Raw genomic sequence first — 21,511 nt, 5'->3', positions numbered from 1 at the left:
GGGAAATTCCTGGACCGAGGGACCATTTAGACCGCCTGTTTTTTTTTTAAATCTCATCCCAAGAAAAGTGGAGAATCCACCAAAGAAAGGAATGTGTGTGTTTGCATGTATCTGTGTGTGTGTGTTGGGGGGGGATGCCAGTATTAATTTAACTTGGAGACTGAATTCCCCTCTTACTCTGGGAAAAGACAGGACAGGACAGGGCAGGGTTGACTGGAAAGAATCAGGTGAAGGCAAAAAATTCAAGCTGTAATGGTCATGGAGAAGAGGGACAATGACTAGGAGAGGACAAGGGAGGTGAAATGAGGGCAAAGATGAGAGGGAGGAGGTAATTAGATAAAGGGAGGAAGACAATACAGCCCTTATCCCATCCAGAAGCCCTAGGTGCTGTTTGTGCACCATAGTACTCATCCTTTCCTTGGAGATTTATTTTGTTCTTTGATCTGGTAGAACAAACAGAGAACAGAATCCTAAAATTACAGATCAGTGAGACCCCACTTAAACTTTGGAGAGCAAGGATGGTCTTGGAGTTGAAGCATGGAAGTTGGAATTCAGGAAATTGACGGCTGGTCTGCACAACAAAGTTAGCACATCTTACCTACATTGCTCAGAGCTGTGAAAAATTTCATGCCCTGCAATGTAATTAAGTCAACCTAAGCCCCGGGGTAGACACTGTGAGGTTGACAGAAGAATTCCAATGAATTTACAACAGCAACAGAAGAACCCTTTCTGTCACTGTCTACACTACAGAGCAGCTACAGCACTGCAGCTGTGCCACTGTAGCATTTGTAGTGTAGACATGCTCCTAGTTTCAATTCCAGCTCTGCCACAGACTTCCTGTGTGACCTTGAGCTAGTCACTTAGAACCTCATCCAAATCCCACTGAAATCAATGGAAAGACTCCCATAGACTTCAATGGGCTTTGCATCAGGCTCCTGATCTCTCTATACCTCAGTCCCCTATCTGCAAAATGTGGATAATAATACTTTATGAGAGTGGGATGAGCATAAATGCATTAACGTGTTTGGGGTACTTAGATACTATGGTGATGGATGCCATATGGAAACCTAGTGAGAGGGTGTGTTATCAACTCCACCTTCCTTTGCTCAGATACCTAGTTGCCTCTGTCATGGTTCCACTCCTTCCGAACAAATTACCTTTTCCTCTGCCTCTGGAGATAGCTCTTCTTCTGCACCGATATCACTCCTCTATGGAGTCCTACAAGTTTTAATTCTTGACCTCTTTCCTACCCACCTTCTTCCTCCAAGTCATATTGGCCCATGGAGTTACACTACAGACAAATTTGGCCTTTTATACGTATGTTTAATCTTAAATCACTTCAGTCACTTTTATGTTAGACAAGGAGGCTGGGAGTCAGGACTCTTGGGTTCTCCCAGCTGTATCAGTGATTCACAGTGTGGTCTTGGCAAAAGCACACTTAACTTTTCTTTCCTCAGCTCACGCATTTGTAAAATGTGTATAACAATCCCAAGCTTATTTAGATGTTGTGAGACTGATGGTTGTAAAATATTGTGGGATCTTCAGATGAAAGACATTAATGAAGTGTTGTTACTTATGGATTGTAGATAGCTTTTGATACCATTAATGACTGCTCTGTTTAGCCTCTCTGCTTGTCTCACCCATATCCTTTTATGGCTTTTTTCCTGACCTCCAGCTAAATATCTCAGACTGAAGTACATCTTTTGGATAAAAGGAGCCCTCTTAAGGACTCATCCCCTTCCACAACTCAGATCTCCCTCTTGTCTCCGCTGTCCACTTGGCATCATGCTTGACTCTGAATTCTCCTTTTCCCACATCTCTTATATCTGTGCTGCTGCCTACTACCATCTCCACATTGCCTATGAATACAACTGCCTCAGCTCCATCACTACTCCATGTTTACATCTCCTCTCAACTTTGGCTCTGGCAACTCCTCCCTCTATGACTTCCCTGGATCCTTCAATTCCAGCATATGCAGAATATCACTGTCTGCCTTCTCACACCTACCAAAAAGCTCCACTGGATCACCCAGTCCTCAAACACCTCCTCATCCCTTTCATAATCTAATTCAGAGTTGCCCTGTCTGCTTTTAATGTTCTCCTGTGAACTTGCTTCAGCCCACTTCATGCACTTGGTCTCTTTCTTTACACCTTCCCCACATCCTTCACTGACCTAGTATGGTCTCTTTCTCTCTCCTCCCCAAATCACATCACTTCTGGTGCAAGAACCTTCTTGTCTTCTGCTTTTGCCACCTTAGACAAATTTCCTATATCTTTCTGTTTTATCACTCCATTTCCTTTCAAATAGCATTCAGATCTCCTTTTTCTCCCATAGCCTGTTACTGTCTCTCCCATTGATCTGTAGTTGTATTGCATAGTTCTGTTTAAAGCATATAGTAGTATCTTATTGTAGCTCTGTTATAAAAATCTGCAACTGTTGTTATTCTGTAATGCATTTTTGTATTAAAATGATTCTCTGTATAAAAGATGAACTCTACACTGTATCTCGCCAAAGTATGAGCAGCAGCAGCTGTATGCAACATTGAAGATTTTGAGTGATTATGTGATTTTGTTTCCTTTGCCTCTTTGCTGTAATTGGTTCCATTTCTCTATCATGTCATTGCGGATGGTAGAGAAATTATTCAGAATGGTCCAAAGGCATATAACTAGGATAGTGGGAAAGGAAAAACTTGGTGAGAAGCTATATTAGATCCTGAGCCCCCTTAATTCCCATTGCAGTCCATGGAAACTTAAGGTGCTTGTCATCCTGCAGGATTGCACTCTAGTACATTGTGGAATAGTCTCCCAAGGGAAGGATCTCCTATTGCTTGTGTAATTTGAAACTATATTGGTCAAAGCACTAGAAAATGCAATGAAGGGAACGATCCTTTGCTGATGTAGGGAATCGTCTAGATGACCCAGTAGGTCTCTTCTGTCTCTGACTTCTATGATTCTTCTAATATCAATATAATTAGAAACATAAATCTGTTGTTTCAACTGCATTGTTCTGTTTCAGTTTAAATCTATGCTTTGAGTTTGGTTGGTTGGGGGGGTGTCTGATTTTGTTTGTTTGTTTGTTTTTGTATTTTCTGGTCCTCTAGTTATGTACTGCGGTCCCAGTTGTGCAACACTTACAATGGTTAACACTTACCCAAGTAGTTCCATTCGAGTCAAATGCTCACTTGTATGAACAGGGTTCAGATCCCATTGAAATCAGTAGAAGTTAGGTACCTAAATACCTTTGAGGAGCTGGACCTAAGCTCCTTGGGGTGGGCCTGTCTTTTTGTTCTGTGTGTACAGCACCTAGCATGATGGGATCCTAGTTCATGAGTAGGGCTGCTAGGGCTAGTCATTCAAAGAATAAGGGTTGTACAACTGGGCCCTAGGAAAACAATCATAGCACCAAACGATCTTTCCTGCTCTTCATTAAACCACCCTTTTCTGTAATGAGGGCCTAATTTGCAGAGGTGCTGACAGCTGCAGCTCCTATTGACTTCATCTGGAGCTACAAGTGCTCAGCATTTCTAAAGAGCAGAAGTAAAATTTTCAAAAGCACCAAGTGACATAGGCACTTAAGTCTCATTGAAAGTCAATGGCATTTAAAGCTCCTGACTATCATTTTTGAAAATATGACATAGAATACAAAGTCATTTTAGGTGCTTTTGAAATTTTGCCTAATTTCCCTAATATTCCAGAATCATATCCCCATTGATTTTCAGTGTTGTAACCAAGTTGGTCCCAGGATATGAGAGAGACAAGATGGGTGAAGTAATGTCTCCTATTGGACCAGCTGCTCTTGGTGGAAGAGACAAGCTTTCAAGCTTCACTGAGCCCTTCTTCAGATCTGAAAAAGGTAGCCAGATTGTCACAGCTAAGTACAAGGTGGGACAGATTGTTAAGCATAAGGGGTTGCAAGAAACCACTTAAAATGAAGTAGACAATTAACACCTCTGCAATTATAGGACAAAGAAGGTGTCCTTGTTTGGTGAAGGCAGATTTATCTGTGTTAAGTTTGTAGGACTTTCTCCTGTGAGCATGTTCTGTGGTATCTGAGTGCCCCAGGGATTATATGTTAAACTACACCTTTAACTTTAGTAATCTTTCTTCACCAGAGCTCCTGCCTCAGAGCCCTTTGTACAGCTGGCTGCTCTGTTCTCTCCTACCTCCTATACAGAGCGATTGTGGATTCTGGGTATAACAGAACATTCCATGATGGGTCGAGATCCCCGGAGGAGAAAGGAATGAAAAATGAATGTAGGGACAGAGACACCCCCCTCCTAGACCCGCCCCCTGTCACAGTTATGGAACCCTGGGGGAGGGGAAAAAAGTCTTTGATAATCCCACTAGCTCCTAAGTAGTCTTAGTCTCCGACCTTCAAGCCCCCCAAGACTTTCCTCACAATTATAGCCCCTCTCCAAAGATCCCTTTCTGGCAGACGCAGCCTCTCTGGAGGGGTCCCTTTCCTGTATGATTCTAGTCACTCTCCTGGACTCGAGGTTGGAGGAAGGGATCTCTGAGGCTATTGGCCTTCCCAGTATCTATTTAGGACCAGAACAAGAGAACACCAATGGGGGAGGGGAACAGCCCCATCCATCCCCTGCTGAAGACAGTGCAGAAAAAGCAGCCGGGGGGTGGTACCACCTGTCGCCAGCAAAACACGCCCTTTGCTCAGGGGAACTCCCTTTTGTGCAGCAAGAAACCCGCAATTCCGCTCCCCACTGTAGGACTGGACTGAACCGGGCAGGCTGGGGCGGGGGGCGAGATCTCCCCAGACAGGCCTAAACGTCGTCATGAAACCACGCTCGGTCCTCCGATCCTTCCCCTCGTCCCAACCAGGAGGAACGGCAGCTGCGGAACAGAGCTCCTGTTACGGATGGTGCCCGACATCAGCAGTCATTGGTTGACAAACAAAACCTGAGTGTGTTGGCCATTTTACTCCGTCGTGGGTTACAGTTCTGTGCTCTGAGGAGGGGCAGGGCCAGGGGGGAATTCGGGGGCGAGGCTGCTCTGCTGTGGCCGGGTTAGCAATTTACAGGAATAAATAGGATTGGGGCAGGGTGGGATCCTAAAGGCTCGTGGAGTAGGGCTGGGCACAGCTGGGGTTTGGGCGATCTCCTGCCCCGCCCGAAGGAGCTTGCCCTGCACCGGTTTTGCGGGGCTGCGAGACGCTAGCTTTTTGGTAGGGAAAGGGGGAGTCTCCTTGTCCCACCCATACCCCAATGTAGCCACGTGGCTGCCCCGTCAATAAACTTTGTTTTCCCTTGCTTGGCCGGGCTGTTTTATGCGCTGAACCTCATTTGTAGACTGTCCTGGGTTTAAATGTGTTTACTGGGCCAAAGAAGACAACCAGAAGTCGTCGGCAACGGAGCCACCCGGTGAAGAGGGAAAGCAAAGGAAAAAGGGGGGAAAGCAGAAGACAAAGGAAGAGAGAGTGTATGATCTTCACACTACAGCAAACCTGTCGTTGCCTGTGTGGGCAGAAACGGTTCGTCTAGAAAATTAGGCTAAAACCCAGGTAGTCTGGTTATTTACTTGCAAAGCTGAGAAGCGGGTGTTTTATTGTAGGTCAGTCAGTATTCGATAGCAGAAGGCGACGCTTAGAGATCAATTTCTACCCGGTGCAAACTGGTTTGTAATTCACTTTTTTTTTTAACAAACTCTTTAGCGTTCAGCAGACCTCTGAGAGATTGTCTTATAAGCATGAGCTCAGCGGAGGGGGGCGGGAGAGGAGAGAGAGAGAGAGAGTTATGAAATTGCAACGTGTCTCAAACGCTCCAACTGATTCAACTTCCCTGCATCCCCCCTCTGGCAGAAAAACAGTGAACCTAAAGCAGCCCTTCTGGTCTCTTGTTCTCTGAACTATGAAGCTGATCCGAGAGAAATTAAATCTGTAGCATCAGGAATTAGATGAAGTCATTTTTCTCTTTACTGGTGTTAAAGAACAGCTACACATATAGAATGAGGAGCGAGGTGAATAATATAATTAACTTAGTGTAATGAAGGGGGAAAGGATTATGACATGCTTTGATGTCAGCACTGTACAATGTTATAGACATGTTTTCGGATTCGGTACTAACGAGTTATGTCTGACACAGGAAACTAAAAATACAATTAACTATTCCGACTTTGATTCGAATGGACTCAATCAACGCACCTCTCGGTTTCAAATGGAGGCAGGAAAGGAGCATTATTTTTTGAGAGGAGACACTTCAATTTGCAGCAACCCTTTTCATTACTAATCTTTTCAAAATGTCTGCTTTTGGAGCAGCATTTGGGATTTCAAGGAAAGCTACAAAGAGAGAGAAAGCCACCCAGAGATTCATGCACGATTAGTTAGGAAGAGACAAAGAAACGAGAGGAGAGAGGGGGAAAACCCCACTATGTAACTTATAGCCAGCCCTAGAATAATGGAATGCTTTTAAAAGTGCTTTTACAAAAAAAACCATTTTATTTAATTTTGAATTACCCTTCCACGTTACATTTCCCCCGTCTCCTGGGAAGAGAAACGGCTGATTGAAGTTCTGTGCTGGTCTAATTGTGATGTGAGGGTTGTATTTGGAGCTCTGGGCACGTATCGCTGGAATGCGAAGGAGGCTGGGCTGAGAGCGAGCGAGCGAGATCCAGCTACGCCTTTCTCTCAGCTCCTGGATCCTAGGGGAGTTATCATTTCAGGGTTTGGAAGAAGAGGGGTAAAAACAGGAAAGGACAAGTGGGAAGGCGAATCAACCCCTTCCCCATCCCTCCCTGCTCCTCCGAGCAGAGCAGGGTCACTCGCATTTGCAGACGCTGGGGAAAAGAGGATATAGGAAGAGGAAGCGCTTGCCCCCCAGTTTCCCATCAGCATCCCGGGCAAGAGGCACAGGAGCTGTTCTTCAGCACCGCGGGGAAATCGGTGCAGGGGAGCTGTCCACTTCAGCACCACCACGGTAATGCAGTAGGTGGGAGAGGAACTAACAAGGGAAGAGAGACAGAGGCAGCGAATCCTGCAGCAAGGCACCGGTTCCCTTCTTTTCAGAAGCTTTGCCAAGAGGAGGAGGGAAATCCGTCTCGCTTCTCTGGGAGAAACCCCCCCCTCTCTTGCCCACTTTACCAACAACAACAACTGCCGCTGCTGCTGTGGGGAAAGCCATGGAAGGCAAGAGCTCAGCACCTGTACCGATGAAATCAAGGGCTCACAGTATACTGGGAAGTCTGGTTTGGTGGTAGGAAAAAAGAAAGGACGAAAAGGAAGGAAGAATTTGAACCCCCCAAAAAGCCAACCACAAAAATCCTAGGAAGATAACTGAGAAGAAAAAGGATTTTCATGGCGCAGGCTGCAGAGCTAAGCAAGACGCCTGAAGGTTGCATCTCTGCTCTTACAGTCTCTAACTGTCTAGGTCCAGATAATGAGAGATTGTGTTGAGGATGCTGCTGCTGCTGCTCCCCTGTTCACTGTGGAAGCCATCTCCAAATTAGCCATTACATATGGAAACTGGAGACCAGAATTTTAGGAAAAGGGATTAAGGCATCTCAGTTTGGGGGGGTTCTCGCTTTAGTCTTTTTTGTTCTTTTCTTTTTCTTTTCTTTTTCTTTCTTTTTTATATTACAACCGGAACGTTTCTGATTTAAAAGGCAAGCCTCTTCCCGTGTGGTCTTTATAATTTACACTGTTTTCCGTGGGCTTTCTTACCTCCCTTTTTGATATCTCTCTCTCTATATATATATATATATATACCCATTATATTAGTAGTGGAATTATTATTTTATTAACACACACACCCCAAGAATCAGAAGGCGGTTGGGTATTTGTATAATGAAGAATTATGGGGCTCTTTGACAGAGGTGTTCAGATGCTTTTAACCACCGTTGGTGCTTTCGCTGCCTTCAGCCTGATGACCATAGCTGTGGGGACCGACTACTGGCTTTACTCCAGAGGGGTTTGCAAGACTAAAAGTGTCAGTGAGAACGAAACCAGCAAAAAGAACGAGGAAGTCATGACCCATTCTGGATTATGGAGAACCTGCTGCCTGGAAGGTATTTGATTCCGGATCTCCTCCCCCCTCCCCAAATAAATCTCTCCACATTCCACCATTTTCTCACTTCCACCGTGGAACACGGGTGGTTGGGTTAGTTGCTGAGGAAAGAAAAGGCAATAAGAGGGGTAAAATATGCTCTCTACTCTGTTCCTTTATCCTTTCCTCTTCCCCCTTCCAAAAAACCCCCTCCTAATTGGAGTAATCTATGCACTGTGTAAACATCCAGAGACCCTGTTAAAAGCAATTGTGTGATCCGCCTTTTTCCGGATCATTATTGCCTGGGAAAGCAAGCGAAATGCTACATAACTGGTGCACTGTTGGCTATAATAACAGAGTGAAATAATTGCTCTCCGTTGCAAATTGCTTTGATGATCATAAGTCTGGGAACTGGGGAAAAACGGCAAAACACCTCGTATGTAAATATCAAGTTCCCTGTATGGGGGGATAAACACACCTAACCCCCAATCTTGTTCTGTCTAAGCAGCCTTATTTGGAAAATCCGAATGATTCCAGTCAGCTCAAGCAGAGTTCAAGAGCATTTCGTAATGTCTCTGAGCAGCCACACGCTGCTGGGGTGGGTTTTGTTTTTGCGGGGTCCCCCCCTCCTGTTTGTTTGTTCTCTTTAAAGGGTTACTGCAAAGTCTAAAAATAAATAAGTCTTTGAACAGAAAACCAGCCTAAGTATAATGTGGTGAAACTGAGCAGCAACTCAGCTCCCACATACAGTGACATGTCTGATGGCCACTGGAGAACCAGCAATGCAGCCAGCCTCTGGACTCAGACGTTGGGGGGGAGTGGGGAGAGGAGGCCAGCACTTTGCTTTTAAATCTGTGTTGTTTTGTATTGCTATTGGAGTATGTGTGCATGGGGGGGGGGGGTGTCTTCAAATCACGTCCTGGAAGGAGAGGGGCACGGATGCAAATGTGTGGTTTATGGACACACACACACGCAGCATTTCCGTGCATCGTAAAATCGGTGTTCCAGACGAGACTCTAAGCAGGAGGGTCGATTGGGGGTGGGGTGAGGACATCCACAGATAATGTGCACGTATGTCCATGTCTCCATGGGTCCACCTTAACCGAATTAGCCTTGATCGCTCTGATGAGGAGCGGGAAGTGGATACCGCAGAATTGGTTTTCTAAAACCAGCCCTGGAGCTTTGGGGGTGGGGTGGAGGCGGGGAGGGAATAGCCTGTGTTGTGTCCTAACGTCTCTCACCAAACCAGGCTGTTTGGAAACGGTTGTGGTCCGGGAAGAAGCGCGAATTCCCCTCCCCCCCCCCTTAGTTCTTGGTGCAAACGGTTGAGTGATGGCTGGACATGTTTTGAATAGCTAAGTGACTTCATTGAGCGATGGTCTGTTTGACGCATACTGCATTTGATGCCCTTTCTCTATCCAAACCGCCGCCTTTCACACATTCTGCAGAGGAGCTCTCTGCTGAATACTCGGTGCTAACTCCAAGCCAGAAAATCAATAGCAGTAAATTCAGCGGGGAGGTTTTAAACACACACACCTTCCCAAAAACAAAACCCCAAACCCCCACCACCCCATCCTTAAGAGCCGCTCAGGGAGCTTTCATCCGAAGCGGGGAGAGAGACAGCTACTTCATTAAACATTGATATAAGAGCCCTTCAAAGGAAAAGGAAAGAAAAGCGAAATGAGAGGGGGAGCTTTGGGGGCAAACAGCCTCTCGGTGATCTGTGTCCCTAGGCTTGGAGATCTAGCTGGGAGATGAAGGCGAGAGATAAGGGGGGGGGAAGGGCATTGATGTAGGGAATATTGTGCATTCCGATTGTGTGTACACCCACAGGCACGTAGCTATGGCTACAACGGGGGGGGGGGGACACACAGGACAAATCGGAGAGGTTGCATTCCTTCTCCCCCACATTGGACCGGCCCCGAAAGGCACAGGGACTGACATGTCCTGAGCTAGGACCACCCCTAGATTACAAGAGCTGGACTATTTACATTAAAATGTCATAATTGCCCCCCTGTAGGGTGACCAGACCTGCGGTTATTAGGGGCTTTGTCTTATAGGCAACTATCTCTCCCCCACCCCCCCCGAAAAGTGTCCCGATTTTTCACACTTGCCATCCGGTCCCCCAAGGAGCCATCAGCCCCGTGCACTCCCTCGCTAGCACGCTCTGGGGCTCTCTCCCTCGCTCTGTGAATGAGCTCCAAGGGTTGGGAATTGCAGCCCTGCAACAGGGGGGTGCGAGATGCAGACAGACAGACAGACAGCTGGCTTGGCCCTGCAGGACCCTCTCCCCCTCAGCCTGCGCTGGGGGGGCTCAGCGCCCCGCTCCCTGGCAATAAGCAGCTCCCGCCTCCCCATCCCCGCTTTGTTTAATTGTTCTGCCGCCAAGCTGTGTGAACCTTCAGCGGGAGATGAGGCTTCCCACCCCACTCCGGGGGAATGCGGAGGCAAAGAGGGAGGGTGGCGCGCACAGCTACTGCTCTGTTGCTAATTAACTAGCCCAGCTGCTAAAATCGGCCTTTCCCGAGCGGCAAGGCCAGGTAGAGTTTGCACTAAAACTTTGACAGGGGGCTGGTGAAGCAGCACAGTTTGCTGGCCAAGGGTGTGCGCAAAGGGAGGGATTTTAGGGCACTAACTCTAAGCGGAATTGGCCTTTGCTGCTGGGACAAGTCAGCAGTGCCTCATGCTTCCCTAGGAGGGGTCTTCCCCGCAGGGATTTCTGTGGGGTTGGATTTCTTCTCATTCCCCCTCCCTAGCTGACCATATTTCAAATCTCCTTGTCAAGCTGCTGTCTAAGGGTTGCAAATGAAAAGCAACTTTGTGTTTGCCTCTCATCTCCCTGGGGTTTTTATTAGTGCGGTTGGCTTCCCTGCCCTTTCTGGAGAGAGAATCAGAAACACTTCTCTCAGTCACCATATTTGAAAGCTGGCTGCTTGGGGGCCAGGACCTGTTCCTCCCTTCCCCACAGAGTTCACCAGTGGCCTGGCACCTGGGAGGACGGAAGGCTGAGATCTCACCTGGGGGTTCAGCTAGATGACCCTTGCAGTCCCTTCTAACCTCATGATACTATGAAGTGTACAATGAGTGGAAATGGCAAAGAGGACCCTCCAGCTGGAATCCCCCACATCTACAGGGTGGTGGTGTACTGTAGTGAGACACACTCACCATTAGGTCGGAGTTTTCCCATCAACTTCAGTGGGCTTTGGGTCAGGCCTGTAAGGTGAGGTGGGGCCATTGGTGTGTGAGAAGCTATACTGCTGGAAAAGAACTGAAGAAGTAGGCAATGTTCGTTCTTGGCCTACTGGCAGAAGGACACTGTCCATGCCACTAGCATGTGGGGTTGCCTTAGTCCTCCAAGGACTCTGTGAAATCTGGGCTGGTGCTGGAGAGTGGTGGATAAGTACTGTAGTAATCATTTGAAAGTGGGTTTTTCTTTTAGAAATATTCTTGTAGTTATTTACCTTTATATAGGCCCGGTGTGGCTGGGCATCCTCATGGATGCCGCTATTCAAGGGTCTTTCTGCTTCACCAATCAGTCTCAGTTATCACCTCGAGCTCTCTCCTTCCCTGGCCTCATCTATCTCTCAGGTACTTTTCTGGCCCCAGTTACCATCCTGTCAGCCTCCATGTTCATTCTGCTTTTGGCTCTCTCCACCCATTCTGCTCCCTGCAGTGATCTACCTCCCCAGTCCTCATCCTGCGGTAAGAGGGAAACTTAGTATCTCGGCCAAGATTTCCAAAAGTGATTAGTTATTTGGGGGAAGAGGGAGCGTGTTTTTCAGGGGCAATTTCTGAAAATCAGATCCCTTTAAGGTGTCTCAAGTTAGGCACCAAAATATTCAAGCACTCGAAGTCACTAGTCTCTTTTGGAAATCTGGGCCCCTTGTTCCTTCTGTGTGAGGGTTCCACTTCTTTCAGACAGTAGCTTGGCTCCCCACAGTGGACTTCCAACCTTATACTGGAGGACCTTCTGTGCTGGAGTGAATAAGGACTCAAATCTCAATGTTCTTTCATTGCAGAGGGTCCTTTCCCCTCTTTCTCCAGCCCACCAATGAGCTCCAGTCCTACACTAGGGTAAGAGGAGAAATGTAGTCTCTGCTCAAGTTAAGTACCAAACTAGCGATGTTTTCTGATCTGCCTCCAGGTACCTCTCTCTCATAGAGCTGTACTGTCTAAGCAATTTCTCATGTCACTCAAGAATCTTTGTGCTGTTTTTCTTAAAAGGGCAGAGACTGTCTCCTTTAATATAAAAACCTCACTCTTTTTTAATTGCTCACCCACCCATCAAACAGCTGAGATCTGCAAACTCACTGCACCCATAGATCTGCTACTCTGCACCTTTTCTGCCTTTAAGAAAGTTGATGATTCTCCAAACCATTTCCCTCTTTGCATGGAACCTTCTGTATATTTATTATTATGAATGATACTTCTGGTCTAACTGTAGATTTCTATTCCTAGGGACTAATTTGATCCTCCTCTTATAGAATCTCAAAACCAGAAAGACAGTAGTTTATTGGGGCTTTATCAAGGCTAGCAGTATGTTAAGATCTATTAGGAAAGAGCTAGAAAATAAGACAGAAATATCACACTGCCACTGTATAAATCCAGACTGTAACCACACCTTGAATACTATGCGCAGGTCTGGTCGCCCCATCTCAAAAGGGATATAGTGGCACTGGAAAAGTTTCAGCTAAGGGCTGTGGAATGGCTTCCATATCAGGAGAGACTTAAAAAAATTAGGGTTGTTCAGCTTAGAAAAGAGAGAACTGGGGTTTGGGGGGATATGATAGAGGCCCACAAAATCCTGAGTCGTGTGGAAAAAGTGAATTGAGCAGCGTTATTTACCCTTTCCCACTATACAAAAACCAGGGGTCACCTGATGAAATTAACAGGCAGCAGGTTTAATACAAACAAGAGGAAGTACTTTTTCACACAACGCACAACTCACCTGTGGAACTCATTGCCATGGGATGTTGTGGTAGCTAAAAGTATAACTGGGTTCACAAAAGAACTGGATAAATACATTTGCCAAGATGGTCAGCAATGGAATCCCATGCTTGGACCGACCCTAAGCCTCTGACTATCAGAAGCCAGAAGTGGAAGACGGATGGATCATAATTGCCCTGTTCTATGCAGTTCCCCTGAAGCTCTGGTACAGATACTGGGTAAGATGGACCCTGGTCTGACCCAGTCTGACAGCTCTTATGTTCTTAAATAGAAATGAACTGTATTTTGTATTTCTGTATTGTTATTGGCTCTGTCATGTCATTATTATTAGAAAAGGAACAGCTCTTGAAGGCTTTTTATACTGGAGAAGAGGGAGAAAATAGTCCAGTGAGAGAAGGCATGAGTGATGTGCACAGGGTTAGACATCCCTGTAGATCTCACTGGTGTGAAGACAAGTAATTGAATGGATGTTGGTGCAGAAAATAATTCCTGCCTAGAGACCCTTCCTGAGGAAAATTAATGAGCTGATCTGTTTCTCTTTCCAGCTTGTTATATCTGAACAGTGCATAGGAGTGTAGTGCAATTTCAGCGTTCGTGAAAAGGAAGGGTTGACAGCAAAATAAAGCAGGGTGCAGGCAGACATTGGGTAAGCTTTCTCCACACAGTTCTGGCAACGTACCTCATCCTCGACCTGTGTAGACTCCCTGTTGTTTCAGTACTGGGCCACCTCGCAGCTTTGTCATTGTACTTTGATCATGATCTGCTCCTCAATCTCCTGTCCTGGTCCTGTCCCAGTACCCCCACACAGCTCTGTCAATGCCCCTCAGTTCAGCCCTGCAGAACTGCCTGTTACTCTAATCCTTGGCTCACACAGCTTTGCCAGTGCCCCCCAGTCCTGACTAGTAGTACCCCTTGCTGTTCTACTCCTGGACCTCCTCTGAGCACATGCTGTAAACAGCAACAAATTAACTCAGGGTCCTTGTACCTTCAAGGTCCAGGATCACAGGAGGCCTAGATGCAGTGCTGAGCCTGAGCCAGAGCAGCAGGCGATGGCCCAGCACATAGTTGATTGCTGCTGGCTTTCCACCTGCTACGGGGAGGGAGGGTCTGGGCTGGCTGGCTGCATCTTCATTGTGAAAAAGATCAAGGACTCAAAAGTGGGGGAAAGATCACATTTCATTAGGGTGAGGGACAGCAGACAGGAAGTTTGCCCATGGAGCCCTGAAGCTTTGGTGGTTTTGGTCCTCCTATAGACTTAATTCATAGCTGACTGTAAATCATGGCAAGTTGTGCAGAGCTTTTATGATGTGGGTGAATATCCAACAGGCTGAGACCAGCAAACACATTTCATTTGTGAGCTATGACAGGTTAGTGCTCATCTGCAATGGTGACTGGCTGGGCACTGACTTCTAAATAGCTCTAAAAGAGCAAATATGAATCCTCCTACTGAGAGAGAGGGAGCAGTGAGTTAATATTGTCCTGAAATACACCAGGAATTGCCTTGTTGAAGGGAGTGGGTGGGAAATGTAGTGGGAGGGACACAAAGATGTAGTGTGGCAGCAGTAACGCATAAAGAAATTACATGGGGGATAAGATAAATGTTCTCTTTTCCAGGGATACAGAGAGCTATTCCTGTTTGATGTTTCCATTTTAACCCATGCATTTCTCTGTGCACTCCTTTACCCATTCCAGTTTGGAATAGTCTAATCCAGAGTTCTTCAGTGGGGTGGGGGGCAATAGGCAGGGGTGTTGGTGAGGTTTTACATCAGCACCATTAAAAACAGAACCCAAAAGCAATGGTAAGCCTGGGAGCAGGCTTCAGAATCTCTGATCACTGCCCCTGTTTTAAGAACAGGTTCCCAACTGAACATGCCCTTTCCATCCCCGGGGGAAGCCATCACTCCTCCATTCTGTGCCGTTTCTGCCCTCCAGATTGCGCTAGTTGACAGGAACTGTGCTCCCGCACATCACACGTGAGGTCCTGCCATTCCAAAGGGCTCACAGAAGAAAGTGTGTTTCGCTAGAGAATTCAGCTGCTCCCCACCCCTTTCCTTCCCCCAAATGTTCAGCGAGTTAGGGTGTTTCAGGGGGATCGTAGAACTGACGTTAAAGAAAATTCACCTCAAAGTTAGGGGTTTTTCCTTGCATATGTGACCTTACCTCTACATCTCTGTTCCCAGCTTTTTCCTCTCCCTCCATCTTTGATTCATTCTGGCCATCTCCATTTTATTTTGTTCTCATTTCTCCCCATTGTTTTCCCTTTTTATTTTCTTTTTCATCTTCCTCTTCCTTCTGTTCTTTCTTTAAAAAGCAGCTCTCCTTTCCCTTCGTTGCTTCTCTCATCTTCACTCCCAGTTCTCTGTTGTCCATCCCCCTGGCCCCCTCTCTGGTTACATGATCTTGTCCTCTTGCTTTCCTTGCTCTGTTCTTCGTAGCCTTTGCTCCTGCATTCTCCTTTTTCTGTCCTCTCTCCTCTCCTCTATTCCATTATTTATTCCGGGTCCTCTCCCATCTCTGTCTCTTCTCTATCTCCCCTCATTGAAGGATCCCAACCCTTTGGAAATCTGGTCCTCCTTTTCCACTTCTGAATTGTCCCAGCTCCCCCCCAGCTTTATAAAATGTCTCTTTTTCCCCTCTCCCCTCCCTCTTCCTTTCACCCTCATGAGCTGTTGCTATCCTCCCTTCCTCCACCAAGGAATTTGACAGCTGTTGCTGTTGTGAAGGGGAAGCCAGAGTCCACACTTCCCTGCCCTCCTTCCCCCATTGCCTCCTCTTCTTCCCTCAGAGGGAATGCTGCCGCCACTGGGGCAGTCTGAGACCTGGGCCCCCACTTCTGCCGCTCCCTTCTGCTAGTTGCCTGCAGTTGAGCCAGTTCCTCCACTTTGTTGCCTCCAGCTCTTGGTGACTGGAGGCCTCCTTGGCAGCTCGGCAGAGGATCGGGTTTAGCTCACGGCAGCCTTCAGACAAGAGTTAGTCCAGGGGCCTACCAAAAAATAAGGGGTGCCGTGGCCACAGCCCTGGGCGACTGTTGTGCTGTGACTAATCTGTGACTGTCAGGGAGACATGCCAGGGCAAACATTCATTCCCAGCCATTTGTTTATATTGGGGAGGTTTTTCTTTGCAAGAAAGGAAATGAAAGCTGAGATGAGCACTGACATTTAAAGGATTTGGGGGCGGGGGCAATGCCTGCAGGCTGCTGCTTGAGCCCCAAATGAATAGCTTGATGAAAGGACAACGTGATGACAAATGAAGTTCAGTGTGGATAAATGCAAAGTAATGCACCTTTTGGAGGGAAAGAAATGGGACCACTCGTACACCTTTACAGGGTTCTAAATTAACAGCATCCGCTCAGGAAAGGGACTGGGTAGTCATGGCAGATAGCTCAGTGAAAACGTCTGCTCAGTGCACAGTTGCAGACAAAAAAAGCAAACAAGATGTTAGGATGCATAAAGTACAGGATGCAGAATAATATGGAAATGATAATGCTTTTAAATAAATCAATGGTGCAGCCTTCTCTGGAATACTGTGCAGTGCTGGTCACTCATCTCATTAAGGTTATTGCGGAACTAGACGAGATTTAGAGAAGGGTGACAAAAATTACTAGGGGCATGAAAAAAACCTCCCATGTGAAGAGAGATTGAAAAGATTGGGATTGTTCACCTTAGAAAGGAGATGGATGAGAGGAGACATGATTAAATTACATGAAATAATGATTTGTCTAGATAAGGTAGGTCGGGAGCGTCTGTAATCCCTGTTGTGACACATGGAGGGGCCATGCAATGAAATTGAAGGTAGCAAAATGAAAACAGATAACAGGAAATACTTTTTCACTCAGTTTGTAATTAGACTGTGGAATTCGCTGCCACAGGAAGTTGTTGAGGCCAAGAACCTAGTAAGATTCAGTGAGTGAATGGACGTTTATGTGGCTAACAGGACTATCCAGAATTGTGATAATTAATTATGATAACCATTTTGCACAGGATCTAAAACCTCTTGCTTCAGAAAGTCTTAAGCCAATCTCTCACTGTTAGAAACTAGAATGAGACCTTTATGGAGAGAGATTATGCCACAATTTCCTGCCGTGGTATTTTTACACCTTCCTCTGAAGAATGGGTGCTGCTCGCTGTCAGAGACAGGATACTAGACTAGGTGGGCCACAGGTCTATTCCAGTATGGAAATTCCTATGTTTCTAAATGCTAGCCCTGCTCAATTGCACCCATAGGCTTTGAAGTAGCCTGTGTTTCTGCTAGTGTCAATGGTTGCCCTAATTTCACAAACTGACAGTGAGACTAGGTCATTTTTATCATATTTCCCTGGGAAGGATCCAGGGATCGAGGGTAGTTGAGGGTATATGGAATTAAGGAGAGTCTTTTCCTTTGTACCCTACTGAATAAAATGAGTAGTCAGCAACGAAGATACTAGATATGTGCAAAGAACTATTACTATCAGACTCCTGGCTGCAAGAGAAAGCAATAGGCTTTGGGCCTCTTTGATGCCATCATGACTGAACTAGAAATGAGGTGCTCTCCTTTCTCTTGCCTCTGTGGGAATGATCACTGAACTGGCGGTCAATGCCGTATAATGCCGTACTGTTTTCATACCCAAGAGCGAAGGGCTTGATTCTCCTCTCACTTACCCTGATGTAACACTGGAGTAACTCTACTGAACTTAGTGGAGTTGTATTGCTTTTTACACCAGATGCAAGTGACAGGAGAATCAGGCCCATACAATGCAGTACTTGTGTTTAGTGAGTGAAACAGGGATCTCCACCGCTGACTTTCTGTTCCCTTCCCTTTCCAGCACACCTTAGGGACCCAGAGCTAAATTCAGTGCAGGTGTAAGTGGCTGCAACACCAATAAAGTCAATGGAGTTGCACAGCCCCTTATATCAGCAGTAAATTGGACTCCCACTACCACTTTTGGGGAGCTACTTCTATTTTCATGCCAATCACCCTGTCTAGAGAATTCGGAAGGAGCCTAGAACAAACTGGCTTCTTCCAGGTGCAGATTCCTTTACTAGATCAGCAGTTTGATTTTGAGAATATGCAAAATGGCAGATGGAACAGTCTGGCTTTGAGTCTCTAACCATGAACGCTCCACCAGCTTTTCAAAACACAAAATGAGGATGATCTGTGGAGTGTGATATCTAAAAGGGATCAGATTTGGGCCCATAATGTCACATCTTTCCTGTCCAAAGCTAGGGATTTGTTTGTTTTGGCTAGAAGCAGCAAAAACACCAATAAATCAAAGATTCAAAATGTCGTGTAAAGCAAACACTCTGTCAAATAAAAAAATAACACTCGCCAGCTGTCTCCCCTGGGTGGGTTTTGCCCTTTCATTCTTCTCTTCCCATTCCCCACTTTCTCCTCTCCATACCCCGGTGCCTTTTTTCAGTGTCTGTGTTTCCTTCCTACCAATTTGTCTCCACATTTTCATTCTTCGTAAACTTGCTCTTTCTCTGAGACCGTCTCTCTTTCTAAGGCTTTGTTTACACTATGCCTTTAGTCGCCCTGGGATTGATCATAGTTTAGCTGTGCGTGTAGAGAAGGACGCATCCTGGGCAGCACCAGTTCAGCTAAACCAGGGGTAAAACACAGCTAGCTGAGCCACTGTTGATCATGGATTGTCTACACTCACAGATAAATTGCGGCTAGTCCTGGTGCAGCTAAACCAACTGCTGAGAATCAACCGTTGAAACAGGGCTATTTCTGACGGAAGAAAGTGCCTAAAACTTTTTCTTTTCTGAATCAACTTTTCTCTACTCCCACCACCACAACCACCAATCCACATCTAATTTAAATTTAACTGTTTGTTCTCTCTGTGCCACTATCCCCGCCTCCACCTTCTCTGATACATACCCTCCTCCCCCTTCCCCCCCCCCCCACATACACACACACAACTTTGGTTCTCTTGACCCAACATTTCTTTGGTCCTCTTGAGGGGGGTCAGAGCTAGGGTCCTGTTCACCCTCCAAATGCAGCTGAATGAGTGGGTGATGCCACAAATTTGGGGGGTGTCCTCTTCCAAAATACAAATGAGTTGACAGCCCTGCTATTAAGGTGGAGGGTTAGGGGGCTGAGGGTTGCCCTCATTTCCAAGGGCACACTCCCCCCTAGAACTTCACCCAGCTTGGGTGGGTTCTAAGTAGTCTGCCAGAAATAATTACCGCTGCTTCATTTAGATCCTGAGCATTACCTTTTCCCTTAGCCCAAGGGGAAACAATTTGGGCATTAGTATTGTCATGGCTTTTTGAAGGTCAATGGCAGAGAGAGGGTGGGAAACATTTTTTCTCCATGCTTATTTCTGAGTGGGAGAGTGAATGAATGGTGATAAATGTCCAGCCGGGTTCCGTACATCGCCAGAGATGCGTGGGAAGGTGGCAGAGAAAAGAGAGGCAGACGTCTTCTACGAGCAGCTGCCTCTGTCCCTTAAGGTGTCACCAACACCAGCACAAAGACAGGTGTTGGAATGGGGATGCTGGAGGTCAGGGGACCAAGGCAAAAAGAATGCATAAATAACGGTCCCCCGGGGCAAAGAGAGAGAGAAAAGGGGGAAAGAAGAAGGGGCGGCAGAACTGGAAGAAGCTGGGGACGGGAAGAATGGTTTAGAGAGAGGATATATTGTAATAGGAAGTGGCTAAAACAGCCTGGCAAAGCCTCATTAGGTGATGGCCCTCTTAAGAGGCAGACGCAATGGTGGGACTGGAAAGTTCCCTTGCCTTTGGGAAGTGACTTTGGCTCTCAGCAGAAACAGCTAAGTGAGGGGTGTGGGGCAAGGATTGTACCTGAGGCTCAGCCCACAGGGTGTGGACAGGAGGCAGCTGAGTGAGGGAAAGACATTCCCCCCCAAAAAAAACCCTGCCTTGGAAACACAGCCTGAGAAAGGGGGAAATTCAGGAGAGACTAAGGGGCTCTGGTCACAGGACCGTCCAGCCATGTCTCCTCCTGTCTTTGTCGCACCCTAGCCTATTCCAGCCAGTCGCAGAAGACCCTAGTGCTTCTGGGAAGATAGCACAGCTTGGCATAGAAGCCCCCTGCACCAGTGCTGTGTCGGTCCAGTGGCCCTGCTGTATCCACACAATTAGCCCAAGGGAGCCAGGCTTCGGGCACTTGTGAAGTTGGCCCCTAGACTGTCAGAGAGGGAGAGATGTACCTCTTCCCCCAGGAACCTACTAGAGCCAGTCGCCTGCATGTCTGCCAGACACGACGGGGTTTAACAGCATCCCTGTGCCCCGAGTCCCCCTCTCGCTCCGCCAGTGTCTTCCGGAGGAGGAGGCATTTATCCCTTTAAATGAAGAGGAATTTCACAGGCCGGACCAGTGAGCGTTCAGAATAGAGACTGTGATTAAACTGAGGGAAGGCAAAGACAGCAAGGGTGTGTGTCTGGGAGAGCAAGGGCTCGGGGTCATGTAATAGACCTGTGTGGGATTTGAAGATTAGAGAAGCTGAAAGAAGGGCCATTTGTTCTATCTGCCTGGGGCACTGCTATGGCCTCCATTTCTGTAGTATCTGACCACCTCACAGTCTTTAATGGATTTCTCCTCACAACAGCCCTGTGAGGTAGTGCCGTGCTATTAGCCCCATTTTGCAGATGGGGAACTGAGGCACAGGGAGACTGAATGACTTGTCCAAGGTCACCCAGGAAGTCTGTGGTGGAGCAGGGGCATAAACTCAGGGCTTCTAAGTCATAGCCTCATGCCCTGACCATTGCACCCTCTCCGTTCTACTGTATGAACTGCCACTTTGTTCCTGTAGCAACAGGAATATGTGCTTGTGGAAGGACAGAAATGGTTTCCTAGGAGTTAATCTCAGGGGCTGGAGTGAGATCACAGGACAGGTGTGTTTCTTTGTGCAGAGTGATTATAAGTAGGCGCACATGACAAGGACAGCAAGGGGAGAAAGTTACAAGAGAACCAAAACTTCAGAGAACACTGTGTGTATGGAGAAGCAAGCCCAGAGGTGGAGAGAGTTTCCCCCCGCCCCCGCACACTGAGTAGATCAGACTTTTCTAGAACTGGATTGGCTGAAACAGCAGGAGGGAAACCTTGGCAGAGTGATGTTCCCTTTAGGAGGCAGGTGGCATGATGGGACTGGAAGACACCATGATCAGAGAGAAACGATGGGAAGGGGGCTGTGCCTCAGGTCCAGTTCACTGTGGGGGAGAGGAGAGGCACCTCATTTAGACACATAAAATATGCCCAAGGCAGCAGGATCTACCTCCTTCCTGGAGTCTGCCATGGGCAAGGGGATTTTGGAGACCGTGCTCTAGTGGGTGGGGCTGTCATTGCCCCTAAGTGCCTATTACAAGAACAGGAAGGACTAGGGGGGCAGGGGGGAAGGAAAAGTAAATCACAGGAGTTAAAATTAAAATATTTAGGTCCTACCTTTTTCCTAGAAGACATTTACCAGACACATCCCCAGCCTCAGAACCTGGAGTATAAAGCAGCAAACTCTTTATTTCTCATCCCTTCCCTTTTGTAAAGGAGAAATATCTAAGTGGGGAGGGAGAGTGTGAAGGGAGAGGAAAGAGAGGAGATCAGAGTGGAGCAGACAGGGAAATGGGGGACAGGGACA

The 21,511-nt window shown here is 47.0% G+C and overlaps 1 protein-coding gene across 2 annotated transcripts in view; it reads left to right on the top strand.

Moving 5' to 3' along the window:
- Positions 1–205: 205 nt before the first annotated feature.
- The window catches only part of CACNG2 (calcium voltage-gated channel auxiliary subunit gamma 2), a 65,246-nt gene continuing 43,940 nt past the window's right edge, over positions 206–21,511 (top strand). Inside the window, exons 1-2 of one of the 2 annotated variants that reach the window (XM_077807561.1) lie at positions 206–227; positions 7,821–8,012. In XM_077807561.1, coding sequence (XP_077663687.1) covers positions 7,829–8,012 — 184 coding nt within the window. In that variant the 5' untranslated portion in view covers positions 206–227; positions 7,821–7,828. Of the gene's footprint in view, positions 228–7,801; positions 8,013–21,511 lie in introns of those variants that run through there. The other variant, XM_077807560.1, reaches the window with a different exon arrangement.

Source organism: Eretmochelys imbricata, chromosome 1 (genome assembly GCF_965152235.1).
Source record: "Eretmochelys imbricata isolate rEreImb1 chromosome 1, rEreImb1.hap1, whole genome shotgun sequence".
Taxonomy (NCBI): domain Eukaryota; kingdom Metazoa; phylum Chordata; order Testudines; family Cheloniidae; genus Eretmochelys; species Eretmochelys imbricata.
The sequence above is the reverse complement of the archived record's forward strand: the minus strand, read 5'-3'. Positions and strand labels throughout refer to the sequence as shown.